The sequence below is a fragment of the Bos taurus genome, chromosome X (genome assembly GCF_002263795.3).
Source record: "Bos taurus isolate L1 Dominette 01449 registration number 42190680 breed Hereford chromosome X, ARS-UCD2.0, whole genome shotgun sequence".
Lineage (NCBI taxonomy): Eukaryota > Metazoa > Chordata > Mammalia > Artiodactyla > Bovidae > Bos > Bos taurus.
In genome coordinates, this window is record NC_037357.1 from 13482340 (window position 1) to 13501826 (window position 19487).

General features: G+C 39.5%; 1 protein-coding gene across 6 annotated transcripts in view; it reads right to left on the reverse strand.

Annotated features, from left to right (window-relative positions):
• Positions 1-9120: 9120 nt before the first annotated feature.
• The window catches only part of SMARCA1 (SWI/SNF related, matrix associated, actin dependent regulator of chromatin, subfamily a, member 1), a 72995-nt gene continuing 62628 nt past the window's right edge, over positions 9121-19487 (reverse strand). For 2 of the 6 annotated variants that reach the window (XM_005227494.5, XM_005227493.5), the window contains 2 exons: positions 10963-11073; positions 9121-9855 (listed from right to left, as the gene is read on the reverse strand). In XM_005227494.5, the coding sequence (XP_005227551.1) occupies positions 9784-9855; positions 10963-11073 (183 nt within the window). In that variant the 3' untranslated portion in view covers positions 9121-9783. Of the gene's footprint in view, positions 9925-10931; positions 11074-19487 lie in introns of all 6 variants that reach the window. The other 4 variants (XM_059883485.1, XM_005227495.5, NM_001191542.1 and 1 more) reach the window with 3 other exon arrangements.

Below are 19487 nucleotides of genomic sequence, written 5' to 3' on the forward strand. Positions count from 1 at the left end.
CTCCAGGGTATCTACCCAATCCAAGGACTGAACCAGCATCTCCTGTGTCTCCTGCATTACAGGCAGATTCTTTACCCACTGAGCCATTGCAGAAAGCCCCTTAAGAAATATATAGGGAAGCAATTAGCTTCCTATATGGTGACATATATACATCCTTGTACTCAGAAATGGGGGGTCCAAATGTTCTTGTAGCCAAATAGATAAGGGATCCAAACTAGGGGCTCAAAAAGACTACTAGTTCAAACGGCATAGTAAACAGGCAGGTGCAAAATATCTTGATGCCCTTCATGGACACATCAGGAAGGAAGGTTCTAAGTGATAGACTCTGGACTTTCCACTGAGCTGTGTGCAAGGGGATCCCATGTTATAATTTGGGCTACTCCTAGAGGACTGTTTTTCGCACACTAACTATAAATCAGGACACCTCAACAGAAGCTTGTGGTAGATTCTTGTCCACCCACATCTTGTATTTAGACCTTTGGCCACGTAACTTTGCAGCACCTCTTATCAAGAAGTGGAGTCGTTTTCAGTATCCTGTAAATTTGGTCCGGCCTTGTGATATGCTTTGACCAGTAGTATCTAGTGTGGAATCCAAGACTGGGCGTCAAGAAAGCCTTCTAAACTCCTGCTCTTTCTTTTGGATCCCTGCCAAGCTGCCATGTGAACAAGCCCCAGCTAACCTACTGGATGATAAAGCTACCCCCATTGCCCAAGCTTACAATCAGTCAATTCCCACAACCAGAGCTATTTAGCCAGTAGCTGACATAGATATGTGAGTGAACAGAGCCAAGACCAAAAGAACCACCCATCTGAGCCCAACCCAAACTGCCAACCGACAGAATTTTGAGTTCAAGGAATGGTTATTTTAAGCCATTAAGTTTTAAGAGTGGCTGGTAGGAAAAGCTAACTGATGCAGTGCCTAACTAAAGTAAAGCTAAACCAAGCTCAGTTACCCTCAAAGCCTGAAGCTAATTCTGAATATTCTCCTTAATGTATTAAGTCCAAATGCCTGCACCCTGGGAGGTACAGCCACTAGTTAGCAGGTCCAGAAGGCTCAGGAATCTTGCCATGTATCTTGCCATGTAGTAGTAGTATATCTTGCCATGCTCCAGCACCTAGCATTGTGGAAGATCTCCACATGAAGAAAATTACAGCATGCAAGTTATTCACACACAGTTTATCTTGCTTTTTTAACCATAAAAGTGAATCTTTTAAAAACACAGTGTGTCCGTATTTAAATTTTAGCAGTAAATGTGCATTTATAATAGCATATTAAAGCAACACTTTTTTCTCCTACTATCATGACTGGCAACAGTTGCCATCTCCCAGAAGAGAAGACTCAAAATACTGTGATACTGTCACATCATGGGCCATTGTTCTCAAGGACTCAAGTTCACTGACAAACTGTCTCACCAATAATCACAAAATATGGTAAATAAGAAATCCCACTTAGGTGATATGATTCTCAAGAGAAGTTGTCAGGTTTGCATTCTGTAATGGTATTTCTTGTGACATTTTGTGGTTGTCAGTGTTCCAGCCATATATCAACATTCAATCAACCACAGACTATAGAAACAGACCTGGCTACAGAAACTGGGTATCTAAGCAGTGTCCATATTGGCCTCCAGGGGAAGGGGTTCAAGGCTCCTCTCTGATCCTCTTCCTATCCTCTTACACAAGTCATGGCAGACTGTTCAACTGATGGGTTCAGTTCAGTTCAGTCGCTCAGTCGTGTCCAACTCTTTGTGACACCATGAACCACAGCATGCCAGGCCTCCCTGTCCATCACCAACTTCCAGAGTTTACCCAAACTCATACCACTGAGTCGGTGATCCCATCTAACCATCTCATCCTCTGTCGTCCCCTTCTCCTCCTGCCCTCAATCTTTCTCAACATTAGGGTCTTTTCAAATGAGTCAGCTCTCTGTATTAGGTGGCCAAAATATTGGAGTTTCAGCTTCAACATCAGTCCCTCCAATGAACACCCAGGACTGATTTCTTTTAGGATGGACTGGTTGGATCTCCTTGGAGTCCAAGGGACTCTCAGGAGTCTTCTCCAACACCACAGTTCAAAAGCATCAATTCTTAAGCACTCAGCTTTCTTTACAGTTCAACTCTCACATCCATACGTGACTACTGGAAAAACCACAGCCTTGACTAGACAGACCTTTGTTGACAAAGTAATGTTTCTGCTTTTTAATATGCTGTCTAGTTGGTCATAACTTTCCTTCCAAGGAGTAAGCATCTTTTAATTTCATGGCTGCAGTCACCATCTGCAGTGATTTTGGAGCCCCCCAAAATAAAGTTTGACACTGTTTCCACTGTTTCCCCATCTATTTGCCATGAAGTGATGGGACCGGATGCCGTGATCTTCGTTTTCTGAATGTTGAGCTTTAAGCCAACTTTTTCACTCTCCTCTTTCACTTTCATCAAGAGGCTCTTTAGTTCTTCTTCACTTTCTGCCATAAGGGTGGTGTCATCTGCATACCTGAGGTTATTGATATTTCTCCCAGCAATCTTGATTCCAGCTTGCGCTTCATCCAGCCAAGCATCTCTCATGATGTACTCTGCATATAAGTTAAATAAGCAGGGTGACAATATACAGCCTTGACGTACTCCTTTTCCTATTTGGAACCAGTCTGTTGTTCCATGTCCAGTTCTAACTGTTGCTTCCTGACCTGCATATAGGTTTCTCAAAAGGCAGGTCAGGTGGTCTGGTATTTCCATCTCTTTCAGAATTTTCCACGGTTTGTTGTGATCCACACAAAGTCTTTGGCATAATCAATAAAGCAGAAATAGATGTTTTTCTGGAACTCTCTTGCTTTTTCAGTGATCCAGCGAATGTTGGCAATTTGATCTCTGGTTCCTCTGCCTTTTCTAAAACCAGCTTGAACATCTGGAAGTTCACAGTTCACGTACAACCGATGGGTAAAATTCCTGAACACCTGTTGAACCAGTTTCTAGTGGATGGAGCCTTAGGAATATAAACAATCCCATATGGACAGAAAGACTGTTTTTGGATTCATTCTAACTGGAGCTGGTAGCTGTGAGCTTTTTTCTCACTGGAGTGGCAAATTCTGAAGTTTGATTGTGGCTTACAGGAAATGCTAAGCCATTCACCCTGCTTTAGTTCTGAGTTGCAGGCTGCCTCTACCCTAAGCTGCCTTGTGATGGTTTTTCCAGTAGTCAAGTCCAGCTCAATAGAGTGCTGAACTAGGGTTTGGAGCCAATGTCTCAGTTAACAAAACGTTGCTTTGCATTCTTTTGACACTCTTTTAAGCATATGTATCCTTTGTAGAACAGCAAGAGTGGTAGGGCCAAGGCAAGATAAGTATTCCTGAGTTCCCTAGCCTACTACTGCTGTAATTCCATCCGTTAATAACACCTGGACCTTACCTCCATCCCTAATGCTAACATGGTCTCAGTAGACAGCAGAAATATGTCCTAGAAACTGACATTCAGAGGGCAAGGTCCCACAAAAGAGACTGAAGTTCAGTCCTCAAACTACAGAAGCAGCACTGCTTCTGTAAACCCAAGCTATAATCTCCCATGTGTAATAGGCAGGTGTTGGTATTAGGAGCTAGCCTTGTCCCTGACTGCCAAGTACGGGAGCAGGAATGTCTCGAACACAACCTAGGTCTCCCTATAAGAAGTGTGTGACATTTTTGGCCTATTAGATGGTTAGATCCAAATAATCATATGGCCAACTAGATGGCAGGTCCAGGGGTAAAGAGAAAATGATGAAGAAATGAAATTCTGGTGGTATCATGTGCCTTCTCTTAAGTTTTCTGAGTCCCTTCTCCATGCTATGTTCTCATGTTGACTCTGATTTGGGCATCCTCTAAATTCTAATCTACAAATTTATAGAAAGATAAAAGGATAGAGTAACAAAAAATAACCATTAGTGGTTTGCAAGGTTTGATCAGGAGACAGTATATTCCTTGCAATGGCTTTTCCGATCGGGTATCTTCAGTGAGCATTGGCCAAGTTCCAGTCATGGCTGTGGATTTCAGAGATTTCCAACGTGGGATGCAATCACTGCAGGGAGGTAGAGATCACTAGTACAAGAGAATCCAAGTCTTTACTGCCTGGGGAAGGTAGCCTCTTGCTCTGACTTTGAGAATTGAGGTGGGCTAGACATAGTGGAAGGCCCTCTACCAGGCAGCATGATTATAGGATATTTTAAATGAACTAAAATCTCTTGCCCAGGAGATAATTTGAGCTGTAGGAGTGATGGGAGGCAAACTAGGAAAGATGAAATTAAGAGAAAGAAGAAACATTGAAATCTCAGAAACCAGGATGGATATACATGAAAGGAAAAAAGGACACACCTACAAGGATACACCCAGACTTAATTGTAATCAGCTATCATGAATGGAAAAAGCCACCTATCCAATATATACTGGGAAACAGTAGATGGAATACCATGCAAATATTAACAGAAAATGGGTAAATTATATTTTGGTAATGCTCTTATATGGCCAGTACAAAAACTAAATGGTGTTTCGAGACTTCCAGTTGATTCTACAACAGAGACAAATAAGGTATCAATCCTAACTGATGATGACTGTCACACACCAAATACTTTAGCCAAGATGACACCTTATTTAAAGATATTTTCTGTCTCAGATATAGCAAATAGGCTTTAGTGTCTACCATTGAAGGAGATATGTTAGTTCAAAACTGTATTAATGATGGAAGGTAGACAGTTGACAGGTACAGTACTCACCATCACCCTCATAGGTATATGGAGACCCTAAAAAATAGGCCACACAATTCGATAGTCCGACACATGGACAAATCTAGTATCAGATCACAGAAAGATCAGAAATTAACTAAGCATGTCTTGGGGTCAATATGGAAGGCAAGGTTGAAAGTCAAGAGAAAGATATAGCTTGAGCCTGACTTAGAGTGGCCTAAATGAAAGTTCTCCCAGTGGGAAAGCAATGTATTGGGGAAGAACAAAATAATCAGGTCACTAGACAGACCAACAGATGGGAAAAAAAGCCTGTTATGACCAAGTTTCTGCAACGGCTATATGGAACAGCACAGTGAGAAAGGCCAACACTTAGTCCAGTTACCTCAATGAACCACAGGGAAGGGGCGCCAACCAGCATGGAGAAAGCTTGAGAGAGACAACAGCTGGATACCCGCTCTGGCCTTACCAAAAATTTGGGAAGCCTTTAACCTCTTCCTGGTAATTCCCAGGACCATAGCTACTGGTGAGATAAAAAAGTCTCATTCATTAATGGAGAGAAATGAGAATCCAATACTTTGTACCAGTGCAAAATATCCTGGGCCAGTCAAGTCACACACTAACTGTCCACAGAGGGTTAGATCTAGGAATCAATGATATAATATCGATCATTACTCTTCTTAAACACCCAACACCTGCTTGTGAAATAACTAAGGGCTAAGAACAGGGAGAAATATCAATAACCTCAGATACACAGATGATGCCACACTTACGGCAGAAAGTGAAGAACTAAAGAGCCTCTTGATGAAATGAAAGAGGAGAGTGAAAAAGTTGGCTTAAACCTCAACATTCAGAAAACTAAGATCATGGCATCTGGTCCCATCACTTCATGGCAAATAAATGGGGAAACAATGGAAACTTTATTTTGGGGGGCTCCAAAATCACTGCAGATGGTGACTGCAGCCATGAAATTAAAAGATGCTTGCTCCTTGGAAGAAAAGCTATGACCAACTTAGACAGCATATTAAAAAGCAGAAACATTACTTTACCAACAAAGGTCCATCTAGTCAAAGCTATGGTTTTTCCAGTAGTCATGTATGGATGTGAGAGTTGAACCATAAAGAAATATGAGCACTGAAGAATTGATGCTTTTGAACTGTGGTGTTGGAGAAGACTCTTGAGAGTCCCTTGGCCTGCAAGGAGATCAAACCTGTCCATCCTAAAGGAAATCAGTCTTGAATATTCATTGGAAGGACTGATGCTGAAGCCCAAACTCCAATACTTTGGCCACCTGATGCGAAGAACTGACTCATTGGAAAAGACCCTGATGCTGGGAAAGATTGAAGGCGGGAGGAGAAGGGGACAACAGAGGATGAGATGGTTGGATGGCATCACCGACTTGATGGACATGAGTTTGAGTAGGCTTTGGGAGTTGGTGACGGACATGGAAGCCTGGCATGCTAAAGTCCATGGGGTCGCAAAGAGTCAGACACAACTAAGTGACTGAACTGAAGAAGAGCTACACATACAAGGGGTTTTAATTTGGATTTCCTCGGAAGCAGACCCTGAGACAAAGATTCTAACGCAAGCAGTTTCTTTATGAGTTGGCCCCAGGAAACAGTCAAAAAGGAGCGAGGAAGTGAGAGAGGGAAATGAAAGCAGTCAGTATGGAGTTTGTTATCAACACAGCCACAACTGTGGCCGACTGGAGCTTCATGCCATTGGTAAACTCTGGGGAACAACTTTGTTTGAGATTTGGCAACTGGAGGATTTAAAAAAAAACACCTGGAGAAAAAGCATGCAGACCCTAGTCTCATCACTGACACCGGCCCAGTAATCTGAACAAGGTGCACAGCACCATAATGGACCACAGTGGAGAGCTTTGCCAATAATTGGGAAATAATAGCACTTTATTTGGGTGACAGTAGATACTACAGTTTCACCAGTTAGGTTTTCAAGCCAAACACCCAGCGACTAAGCTGCAAAGATTCTAGTTCAGTAACTTCTCTTAACTAGGTCTCACATAATGGACCTAATTTGGGGGCATTCTTCATGGGAGAATGTGTAATCTGACAAGAACCCGGGTTTTCCAGACAGCGTAAGCACTTGTAGGCTGGGGAGCCAGAAGGAATTGTGTGATAAAGACTGAGAGACAAGCGACTATGATGCAAATGAGAGACTGCTGAGCTTTCTATCTTTTTGTGATTTTAGAATATCCAACAGATCAAGATAGATGCTTTACAAAGGCCTCTGCAGAAGCCTGGGGGTTACTGGGAAACCAGAGTCCCTGGTTCCCTCCTTGCACATTCTCTAAACAAGCAATCAGGTTAGGTCAGATTCCAATACCATCTATTAGACCACTTTTACTGGTGGGCTGGAGCACTATGCATCTGTCAAATTGCATTCATGGATACAGCACTCTTCCACTGCTTCTGGCCTCTGAGCAGCTGACACAGTAACTATCCTGTTCTTCCAATCCAACACGGCAGTCAGGTCCAGGGTTACTACCCCATCAGCCCAGGCCTCTGGTATGAAACAGGATTTATTTGTTGGGACTTTTAACTTTTCTACGACAGTTTAATTTCTCTGTGGGAAATTGACAATCAGAGGGGTTTCCTATGGAGACTTGGGGCATTCTGCATTCCCAACATCATATGGTTTGGACCATGCTATCATCTGCTTGTTCACTATGTGGACCTCCTTGGTAGGCTACATTCACCAGTGATGCTGCACATAATCTAGGAGAGCTGAATTTCCCATCTCTTGGGTCCAAGAAAGAGCCATATGGCCAGGAAAATGGTCCCATGAAAAAGCGTGGAAGAACTTACCTGCAGATTTTCTCTCCTAAAGTAGATACCACATACAGCTTAGTCATTAACCCCTTTGGGTTAACAGAAAAAGAACAAGAAGTAGAGATTGTTACATGTCCATGAAAGAAGTTCAAAGATCCTAATTGTACCTGCTCCCACCCTCCACCTTCATTTCTCCGCAAGAAATGCTGAACTGATTGATCAGAGTCCAAGACCCTAATTGGGATGTTTTTCAGTGCACAGAACTTGTGGGTATTAATAAGACCCTCTAATGTATAATTTTCTCCATCTCAGATGACTGGAACTTTTAATTTCATTGGAGTGGAAAATTCTGAGATTTTATTTTGGATCTAAGAGCTCTGGATTTAAGTTTGGAGCAAAGCACCAGCTAGTGAAGTATGACTTTGCTTACCTTTGCCTCTTTTGTGAACCTTACAGTAAGGGTGGTTAAGCCAAGGATAGATTTGGATATCTCTGGGTCCCTTGACCTAACATCATTGTAAACTCATCTCTTAATAGCAACCCAGTTTCATCCAAACCTCCAACAGAGTACAAGTCTCCTAATAGTGGAAACAGTAAAAAGAATCCAATCAGGAGCACGGCAGTAAGAAATATGAAATCTGGACAATGAACAAAGACTTGGAAGAGTCCAGCAGACGATGGGTTGTCATTCTAGAAGATCTATTCCTATGTTGCAGAACCCCAATGACAATGAGGATGTGAAAGATGCTGACTTGTACCAAGCTTTGCCAGTGGTACACTAAACAGAGTCGCAGAGGAAATGCAAAAAGATCTTGGGTCAGGAAGAGAGCAACTCTTTTGTCGTCCAAATTTTGTTTTAATAACAAACACCACCATCCCACATGCCCAGCTTTACTTAACTGCTATGCGTTTCACACTAGGTTCTGATCCATTTTCCCTGTTCCCTCATAACCTGACCTTGACTCTGATTAATCACACACTAACAGTTTCGTGTGACAGCCCCTGTGGCGGAGGCAGTACTGTAAGGCGTTCCATTTGTTCTCCTACATTTGCCAGTTCTCTGGCACATACACAAGACCATGTGACTAGTTTTGGACAATGAAATATAAATGGGTGTGACATCTGTCACTTCTGGACTGAGGCAATAAACAGCCTATATGTGATTCTCCAGACTCCTGTTCTCCTACGGTGGCAGATGAATAACCCACATGTCCTAGATGGTGCAGATACGAAACAAGGGAGCCTCAGTCAGACTGGAGCCTGGAGTGACTGTGTGGAGCCGATCTCCTCCCATCTCACATCTCACTGGCCTGTGTGGGATCTGTGGTGTGGGAAAGATAGAAGCTCTTAGTATATAAAAACTCGGATACTCTGTCTTGTGAACTGAGCATACTTGCATTCCTATGGAAGACCTCCCCCTTTCTTTCGCATGCATGCTGCTTATTTCATACTCGCAACTGAGTTGTTAATAAATCTACGTGTTATACCCAGACTCCCCTGAACTGGCTGTATGTGATAAAAGATCAGGCACAAGTCAGCAAACAAAGCTTTAACTTTCAACCAAATACATAGTTGTGAACAATACAATTCAGTAAACACAACTATTTTCTACTGCACAAAACACAGGAAATAATTAAATTTCTTATAGACATTTCTTTATTATACTTTCCCACTTGAATATTTAGAGAATAATTTAAATGTAATGCATACTGACAGCAAGCACAGTATCAAATATTAGTTTTTTAATAATTTTCTGTTCTCACCCTTTATTCCTTTAGGAAAAAAATATTTAGATGACCTCAAAGAAACAATTATTATGCTAATCACAGTATGCAGTAACACGTACAAGCCCATAATCAATAGAAAAGAAAGCAACAAAGAAGTGAAAAAGTCTTTCTCCTCAAATCATTTTAATTCATTTTTCCACAGCCATATAAATTTAAAGTATGAAACAACAATAATACAGCTATAGAATCTAGGTTCTCTTTCAAAGCAGCGGCATATAAAACATAGAAAAGCTAAAACCTCAGCACAAGCTTCAAAAGAACAAGGACTGAGAGGATTTAGATGAAGACATGAAATACACAAAATACAGTACACAAAAATACTAGAATGCATAAAATATAAAGCTACACATTTCAGGTAGAAAGCATTGTAAAATATATAAAATATGCAAGAAATCAAAACCAAATTGATTTTTCTTAGAGTACCATGAATACACTGGAACTGGCAATTAGCATTTGAAGATGGGAACAAGAAAATAGCAGTTTCCCATTTAAAACTTTATTTCTAGGCTTTAGGATTTCACCTTCTTGACATCCTTCTTTCCAGAGCTCTCAGTAGCTGACTCTGCTTTTCTTTTCTGTGACTAAAATGGAAACAGATTTAATGTTCTGCTCCAATATGCACATTTTTAAATGGCCCAACAATGTTAAATCTAGGATGTAAATGCATCAAAAAAAAATTTTAACATGAATATTCACTTAAATGTTATACTCACAGTTAATGTTCTATATAGCCCAACAAACTATATAACCCAATGTAAAATAACCTCCAAACATGTTTTCTTGTTAAGAAAAGACATAAAATACCCATCAAAAATAGTCATCAAGTTTCTACTTACACATGGTACCAAAAATGTATGCTTAAAGAACTACTTAATACTTAAAGTTTTCTGGGAAAAATGTTATTTATGAGTGTATTACTTTTGAAATGTTATGATAGATGCTAAAATATCATATTTCATATATTCTATGATGCACACTTGTTTCCCACTTTAGCATCTCTGAAATCAGGATGCATCCTAGAATTGATGACAAATCAGAGTTACTTGGCAGCAGTTTTTCTTAGTAGCACATAAAATAATGCTTTGTCTTACAATAGAAGGCATCTTAGACTTGATGAAATATGGTAGTTTACTTAACCACACTCAAATAATATGTTAAAGAGTACTTGAAATTGTAACTGTACAAGGCAACCTGACTGAGTTAAAATCATCTTACTATGAACAGTTAACTTATTACCAAGTAAATCAAGTAAAGCTTTGCTGTCTCCTCAAAGTTCTTATTTGTATTCATAGTTCCACAAAGATCAGAAAACTTCTTTGATCAAATCAGAACTCTCAGTTTCAACCTCAGCCCCACCCCACCCCACCCCACCCCTCTTCTACTCCCCATGACAACTCCAGTCTCAGTTCAGAGGGTTTTACTTGCATTATACTTCTGCTTAAAAGTAATGAGAAATTTTTAAAAATACTGAGCCCTGTTACTAGGGAGTTCCTAACCATATACGCTACAAACAGATAGGAAACACGTGGTTGTAGTGTAATTCTTTTTCTGTCAAAAACAAATCAGCATTTCATAAAAACCAGTCTTTATAATAGGTATCACTATAGCATTAAACATAATATAGGCATTTTAATTATGTAAAAAAAATGGGATCTACCTAAAAGTTAGGAAAATGCTGAAAATTTTACCATTGGAGTTTTAGTTGCCCGTTTCTTCTTTTCTGCTCTCTCTCTTTCCTCAATTTCCATATTTTCTTTCTCAATCAATGAAATCAGAGTATTACAGCGTCTCTGGAATTCCTGAACCAAATAAAGAAGACTTTTAATTTCTGCAACCCAGGTACAACCTTCAAAAAGTGGTAATTCTTCGATTCTATCACTTCTGTGATAGAGAATTTTCTAAGCTGGTATTCTTCAGAACAATATTCATACAGGCAATATTCCACTAAATATATGATAAGTGGATAAATATCATTCAGTGGGACAATGAGTAAACTGTGGTACATCCATATCATGAAATACTGCTCAGCAGTAAAAAGGAAAGAACTATGGGTATATGTAGAAACCTAAATGAACCCTATCTGAGTGAAAAAAAGCCAATCTCAAAAGGTTACATAGCACAGTGTTCCATTTATATAACTTATTAAATGACAGAAGTTTAGAAATGGAGAACATGTCAACGGTTACCAGGGACTAGAAAAAGGGGGTGAGGGGGTGTGACTTTAAAGAGCCAGCATGAGTAAGTCTTCTGGTGGTGCTAGTTACATGTACCTATGTGTGATCAAATTGTATTGAACTACACACTCATGAGGAGGGCACGGCAACCCACTTCAGTATTCTTTCCTGGAGAATCCCATGAACAGAGAAGCCTGGCAGGCTACAGTCCATGGGGTCACAAAGAGTCATGAGCACACACATCCACACACAAACATGAGTTCATCTATAACCAATGAAATCTGAATAAGCTCTTTGGATTGTACTAATGTCCATTTTCTGATGGTGACACTGTCCTGTGTTTATGGAAGATGTTGCCATCTGGGAAAACTTGATGAAGGGTGCATGGGCCCTCCCTGGACATTTCTTCACAGCTTCCTGTGAATCTATAAATATTTCAAAACAAAAAGTTAACAAAAATCACATTAAAAAAATAAGGGGATGTCCTCTTGTCAAAGTACGACTTGGAAGTACTCAGCTTACAAAAGTCAGATTTCTTTTCTACAGGGATGCTCAGAGCCTTTAAAGTTCTAATAAGCACTGTCAACCACTAGGGTAGGAGATGGAGAAAGCAAGCAATTCCCAAAGCCATTCAACCAGCAGAAGTCTCTTCTCAAAGGATACCTCGTGGGATCAGAGTTCTGAGGAAACACTACTGCAGTTGTTAATTCAAAGCAAACAATAGCTGGAAAGATTCCACATTAATCTTGCCACTACCTATATTTCACTGCCAGCAAATCAATACATCCAAACTATCAACAGCTTTTATGAATGTATGGTGGGCGTTAAATATATGATTCATTAATATGGACACTCATATACATTAACCTTGTACATTTTGCTGTATTTTAAAGGTAAATAATGGCTTAATATCAAAGGATAAATAACATTTAAAACGGTTTCTTTTTGCATAAGCAAAAATATCTGATAAGATATAAAATAGCTAAATGCTCAAATAAAAATGTGGATTTATTAACAATTGAGCTGCTAAGTCACTTCAGTCGTGTCCGACTCTGTGTGACCCCACAGACTGCAGCCCACCAGGCCCTGCCGTCCCTGGGATTCTCCAGGCAAGAACACTGGAGTGGGTTGCCATTTCCTTGTCCAATGCATGAAAGTGAAAAGTAAAAGGGAAGTTGCTCAGTCGCGACCCCATGGACTGCAGCCCACCAGGCTCCTCCATCCATGGGATTTTCCAGGCAAGAGTACTGGAGTGGGGTGCCATTGCCTTCTCCTAACAATTGAGAACTCCAACCAAAAAGTGGTCAAAGTACAAGAATAGAAAACAAAATAATTTTAAGTGTCCAAATATTAAAAACTTTTTTTCACTCAAAGACATGTGAAGTAAAACAATGATATATATTTATCAAATCAGCAAAGACATGTTCATGTGCGTGTGATACGTGCATCCAGTGTTGGCAGTAAGATACTGAAATGGAAGTTCTCATTCACTGATGATGGGATGCCACTGTGAAAAAACTGTGTCCTCCCCAAATCTGTAAGTTGAAGCCTTAACACCCTCACAACGTGATTGCGTTTGGAGAGAGGGCCTTTAAAAGGAGGTAATTAAGGTTAACCAAAGGAAGAAGACACCATCTACAAGCCAGGGAGAAAGGCCTCACCAGAAACCAACCCGCCTGGAGCCAAACCCATGAGAAATTGTCACCTCATGTGGGTAGGGTGTTATGGCAGCCCAAGCAGACTAAAATACTATCTTTCTAGAAAGAAAATTGGGAATATCAATGATGTATCCTAAAAATTTCATATTCTTTGAATGAACAATTCCACTTCTAGATGCTTAATGTAAGGAAATAAATGTACACAAAGATTTACAAAAAATATGTAGAGCAGTGTGCTTTTTAGCAGTGGAGAAGGCAATGGCACCCCACTCCAGTACTCTTGCCTGGAAAATCACATGGAAGGAGGAGCCTGGTAGGCTACAGTCCATGCTAAGGGTTGGACACAACTGAGCGACTTCACTTTCACTTTTCACTTTCATGCATTGGAGAAGGAAATGGCAACCCACTCCAGTGTTCTTGCCTGGAGAATCCCAGGGACGGGGGAGCCTGGTGGGCTGCCGTCTATGGGGTCGCACAGAGTAGGACACGACTGAAGTGACTTAGCAGCAGCAGCAGCTTTTTAGCAGAGAAATACTGGGAACTAAATTTTTGCTAATTTGGAAATTATGATATACATATAAATACATCTTACTATATATACACATACACAATAGAAATAGCTGACAGAGAACTATGTGCAGAGTTACTGGTAGTTAATAGCAGCTATTTCTGAATATAGAACCAATGGGAACTTTTATTTTCTTCTTTATACTAGCATGTATTTTCTAAATTTTTTTTGTAATGAATATTGCAATCTGTAACATTTTTAAGAAGTGGCAAATTTTTTAAATACAGTTTTATCTTTACAAATAAAAGCTAGAAAAATGGCACACAGAAATATTATCAATTATCCAAGCATTTTCTACTCTGTAAAATTCAAGCCCAAAAGAAGGCAGAAAACCAAAGACAGTCTAGCCAGAAAAAAATCCTTCATTAACAAATTATTGTTTAACTATTAAAAATAACCATCTTCAATTACTCAAGGTTAAATAATTTAGGAAAAGTAACATTGGAATTTTCCTTACTTACCAAAACAATAGCAGTATCTTTAATATGCAGACCAAACACTCTTCATAGCTTCATTCAATACCACACATACAAATTAAACAGCATGTTATTCAATTTATCTATTATAGAAAGGGCTAAGTTGACCCTGATGAGATTTGATTGTTGGTTTCTAGGGAGACTAGATAGAGTCTTTATGTGAAGCTGATTCTTGAATCATTAAGCTATACCCTCTGGCTATTATTATTCTCAATAAGTAATAGTTGCCTGTGACTGCAGATATCTTTAGATACATATTCATGGTTCATATGGGTGGTTCAGGAAAAAACTAATACTTTTGAGACAGTTTCATATGCAGGTAAGTAGAATATCTCAAGATGATTATAAATAGACTCTACAATAAGTTCTTACCTTCATTCCTTTTAACCTGTCACTAACTACAGACAGAAAAATAATCTCTCTGGAGAAAGGCATCAAGGAATGAGTGAGTCTGGATGCTACCTTCCTAGTGTAGGTAATGCCACTTCCTCTAAAGATACCAACCCCATCTTTTATTCACATGCTTAAAGACTGCCTAACTAAGCAGATGGTATCATAAACAGAACACTAGCTAACACCAGAAATTTCTACAAAGAAAGTGGCCAGATTACCAATAAAACAGTGATTCACTTTTTGAATAACTAAATGACAACAAAATGATTCTGAGAAATTTTATGATGTCTAAAGCAATTTTATCTTATATAATTTCTTCTTTCACATACATGTTCCCCCTAGATTCTTGTACCTTTTTATCTTCCTATTTTCCTTGGGGTTACAGGGAGTGGTTCACATGGTCTCGAACTGTTTTCACAGTTCTGTGGTCTAATTATCTCTTTCTTTCACAATTTCCCCATGCTGGATTTAGGAATGAAATTGAAGGGAGAAAAACACAACACAAGATGAAGACAGGAGACACAAAAACAAGAAAAACAACAGAAGAACATAGGAAAATGACAAATGGAAAACTGTTGTGCAGTGTTAATAGCTGTAGCCAAAGGAAAAAAAAAAAGCACTTTGTGTTCACACATGCTCAGGAAATGCTAGGTTTTTAAAAGGTTAAACAAATTTTGTCATGGCAGGATTTCACAGAGCTCTTAGCAGTCTAATGTAGATTGCAAGGGGAAAGGGCAGGCTTCGAAACCTTGTTTTGCATACTGTATATTTGCAAATCCTGGAACAATGCTTGGTAGAAACCAACTTGGGAAATGCTGTGCAGGTAAGAGTGATGGAGAAGACTAAGTTTGAATCAAAATACAAAGAACCTAGAAGCTAAAAACAAAGAACTAAGCAATTTTACTTAATTCAGTTGACAAAAGGATCTCACTGATGATTTTTAAGCAGGAGGAGTCATGTAATCAAAGGTATATTGTGTACTCTGAAATCTTCCCCTGATACAGAGTCTCAATAGGGGGAGCTCATAAAATTACAGACTCTCAAGATTGAAAAGGACCTTTAGGGTTCAGGATGGGGAACACATGTATACCTGTGGCGGATTCATTTTGATACTTGGCAAAACTAATACAATTATGTAAAGTCTAAAAATAAAATAAAATTAAAAAATAAAAAATAAAAAAAAATAAATAAATAAATAAAATAAAATTAGAAAAAAAAATTAAAAAAATAAAAATCACTCAAGTTGATGCTGAATCTCTTCTACTATGTCCTTGCTAATTAGCTGTCCAGCCTGTCTGAATTCTTCCCATGATGGAGTACTCATTACCTCACAAGATTGCCTAGCCCACCTCTGAATAAGTTTAAAATATTCCCTTATGCAAAGCTACAATGTGCTACCTTATCATTTCCAACAATTGGTTCTAGATCTAACCTTTGTAGTCAGATTGAACAAGCTGATTCTCTCTTCTGTACGACAATCTTTCAAATATTACAAGGCAGCTCTCATGCCTCCATCACAATCACCACAGTCACCACCAGACCTGCCAAACATCTCTCCTTTAGGCTCAATAGGCTCCCCTTTACCCATCCTTCATTTAACATGTTTCCTGAAGGACTGTATAATGCTTATGTCTACCTTGGTTATATTATTTCTTTCCTTCAAGTTTTCTTACATATTCTTTAAATCAGGGATCAGCACCTCTTTTCTGCAAAGAGCCCAACAGTAAATACTGTCGGCTCCGCAGACCACATGGTCTCTGTCACAACTACTCAGCTTTGCCACTGCAGCATGAAGGCGTGTGGCTGGGTTCCAACAAAACTGTACAGACACTAAAATCTGAACTTTGCATAATTTTCACATGTCACAAAATAGCCTTCTTTTGATTTTCTTTCAACCATTTGAAAATGTAAAAATCATTCTTGGCTTGCAGGCTGTACAAAAACAGGTAAAGGGCTGTAGTTTGCCAACCCCTGGTTTAAACTAGACTTTAGATTGACTTTAAGCAAACTGTCTGCCTTGGTTTTCCATGTCTTTTTAATGGTTTATGATTCTGTTCAATGCAAAATCACCCAAGTCCCAACTTTTGAGTACTAGGACATGGATCTCTACCTTTATTTAATAAATGATGGGATGTTTTCAGTAAGTGGCGCTGCCCTGTACTGTGTGGTGAATATCAATCATGCCAGGCACCAAGTTCAAACATCCTTTGCCCCAATACTCAGCTTCAAAGCATCAATTCAAAAGGCACAGAAAGCATCAGTAGACTTGAAGTGACTTATTGAAAGAGATTAAAGAGACTCCACATTACATTTCCTATGTACTAAAATCCTAGACACTAAGCCTGCCTAAGTCTGAATGACAGAAGGTCGGTGCCCGCTATTGGTTCAAAGTCAAAAGCAGGTGAATGAGCAGAAGCAAAAAAAATAAATAAATTGCACTCCACATTGGTGCCTCAAAATTTGTAGGTAGTTCTATAAAGTCAGAATTTTCTTCTATAGTTCTTAGTAAAACAAAACTGGGAGGTTTTTTCTCCTTTGCTGTTTTGTAAACTCCCTGTACTTTACCTTCAGAATCAACACCTTCAACTATATATTCTGTGGTATATTTCCCAGGTTCTTTGTCACCTTGGAACCCCTCTCATACTAACAAAAAGCAATGGCATTCTATGCCAGAATCTCAGGGCCCAAGCACACTGGCCATTAGATGGGAGTTATATATTCTAATAATAATAGTATAAAAATATCTTGTATTTCTTAAGCAAGTATCAAATGTTATGACAGTTTTACCTAATTGCTGCTACTTAAACATCATTATTTGTACAATGTCATGTCACTTCCTCACAGGATAGCTGATGCTGCTATGTAGTCGCTAAGTCAGGCCTGACTCTTTGCAACCCTATGGACTGTAGCCCGCCAGACTCCTCTGCCCATGGGATTTCCCAGGCAAGAATACTGAAGTGGGTTGCCAGGATAGCACATAAGCATAAATACGTAAAACAAACTCCTGTTAGTGCATGTATCATATTTCAGATTGTTAGAACAATTCAGTCTTAAATCAAACACTACAGTTACTAATAAAACACATGATGTTTACAACTGGCTATTCAAACCAAAGCTTCAGGGGTTATAGCCAACTAAAGTCCATCATTAGAGAAAGGGAGATGAAAAGAAAATAAAGGAAGAGGAAAAAAGAACTCAAACCCATTGCTACATTTCTTCACATTCTATCCAAATGTGATCCAATGATAGGGTCTATGAGACAGAAGCCAACTGAAGAACCAAAGTTCCATGCTCATTTATTCACTGAATGCCCACTTTGTGCGAAGTGTTATGCTGGTACCTTTAGATGTAACCATTTGCTCTTGAAGGTTAAGACAGCAGTAATAAAAAATGACTCTGGGGCAGATGGTGATATATTAGCCAAGGCGGGGGTTGGGGGAAAAGAGAAGGAACAGAGAAGAGACAGAGATAGAAATTTGGGAATTATCAGCCTATATGGGAGTTGAGGTAGACATTTGCCCATTTCCACAGAGCAGTATTTCTATACAGTGAATCTGACCATGTCACCGCCCTCTTAAAATCTTTCAATGACTCCCCATTTCCTATGGAATAGTGATCAAAGTTCAACAGGGCCCCTGGTCATTTGGCTGCCAGCTCTTTCCTCATCTTCCGGGACTTTCCTATTCACACCCCAGCACACCAACCTACTTGCAGTTTGTGAATATGCTGTGCTTGTTTCTACCTTTGCACATGCCATTTCCATAGTCCCAGGGCCAATTCCTTCCTGGTCTTTCAAGGCTCATTTCCAAGACAGACCTCTTCTGTGAAGCCGTTCCTCTGACCTAACCCTTAAGGCAAAGTTAAGCACAACTCCTCCTGTACACACCTCTATATAGGATCTTTTGGAAAATTAAGGCTGAAGAGGACATTTTAGTCTTTCAAGCACATGGAGAAATAATACAGAGCTATAAGCATAAAAGAGTTGGACTGTGAAGAAAGCTGAGCACCAAAGAATTGATGCTTTTGAACTGTGGTGTTGGAGAAGACTCTTGAGAGTCCCTTGGACTGCAAGGAGATCCAACCAGTCCATTCTGAAGGAGATCAGCCCTGGGATTTCTTTGGAAGGAATGATGCTAAAGCTGAAACTCCAGTACTTTGGCCACCTCATGCGAAGAGGAAAAGACCTCTTTGGAAAAGGTCTTCCACCTCATTGGAAAAGACCCTGATGCTGGGAGGGATTGGGGGCAGGAGGAGAAGGGAATGACAGAGGATGAGATGGCTGGATGGCATCACCAACTCGATGGACGTGAGTCTGAGTGAACTCCGGGAGTTGGTGATGGACAGGGAGGCCTGGACATGAATCGCCTGCTGCGATTCATGGGGTCGCAAAGAGTCGGACAGGACTGAGTGACTGAACTAAACTGAACTGATAAGCATAAATATATTTTAACAATTCTATAGTCAAGAACTCATCAATAATTTTATATTTTACCAATTTTTTGAATAATGTATTAATTCATATCCTCACATTTCATTAAGAAAGTAATGCTCTAAGATACCAATATTAGCTGTTATCACACAATTTAAGTACTAGTACATAAAATGAAAAATCATGAGTGGCCTTCCTTATAAAATTTCCTAGGCTACACTGCATAAGCAACAAACAAAAGTGTCATTGTGACCACAGAATAGCTTGGAAATTTTTTAACTTGACTTCTGTTTTTCTAAAGTATCTATAAAGAAAATTCTTCTCTGACTGGACAGATAATTTATCAAATATCCTGTGCTGAACTAATAACTTAATTAATGTTTACTATCACAGATAAACCTACAAAAAGGGAAGCAAGCTCATAAAAAGCTATAGCAATATTTTCTAAAAAGTCTTTTTTCTCCTACAACTCTAATGAGGAATGCCATGTTCTTAATTTTAAATAAGGAACACTT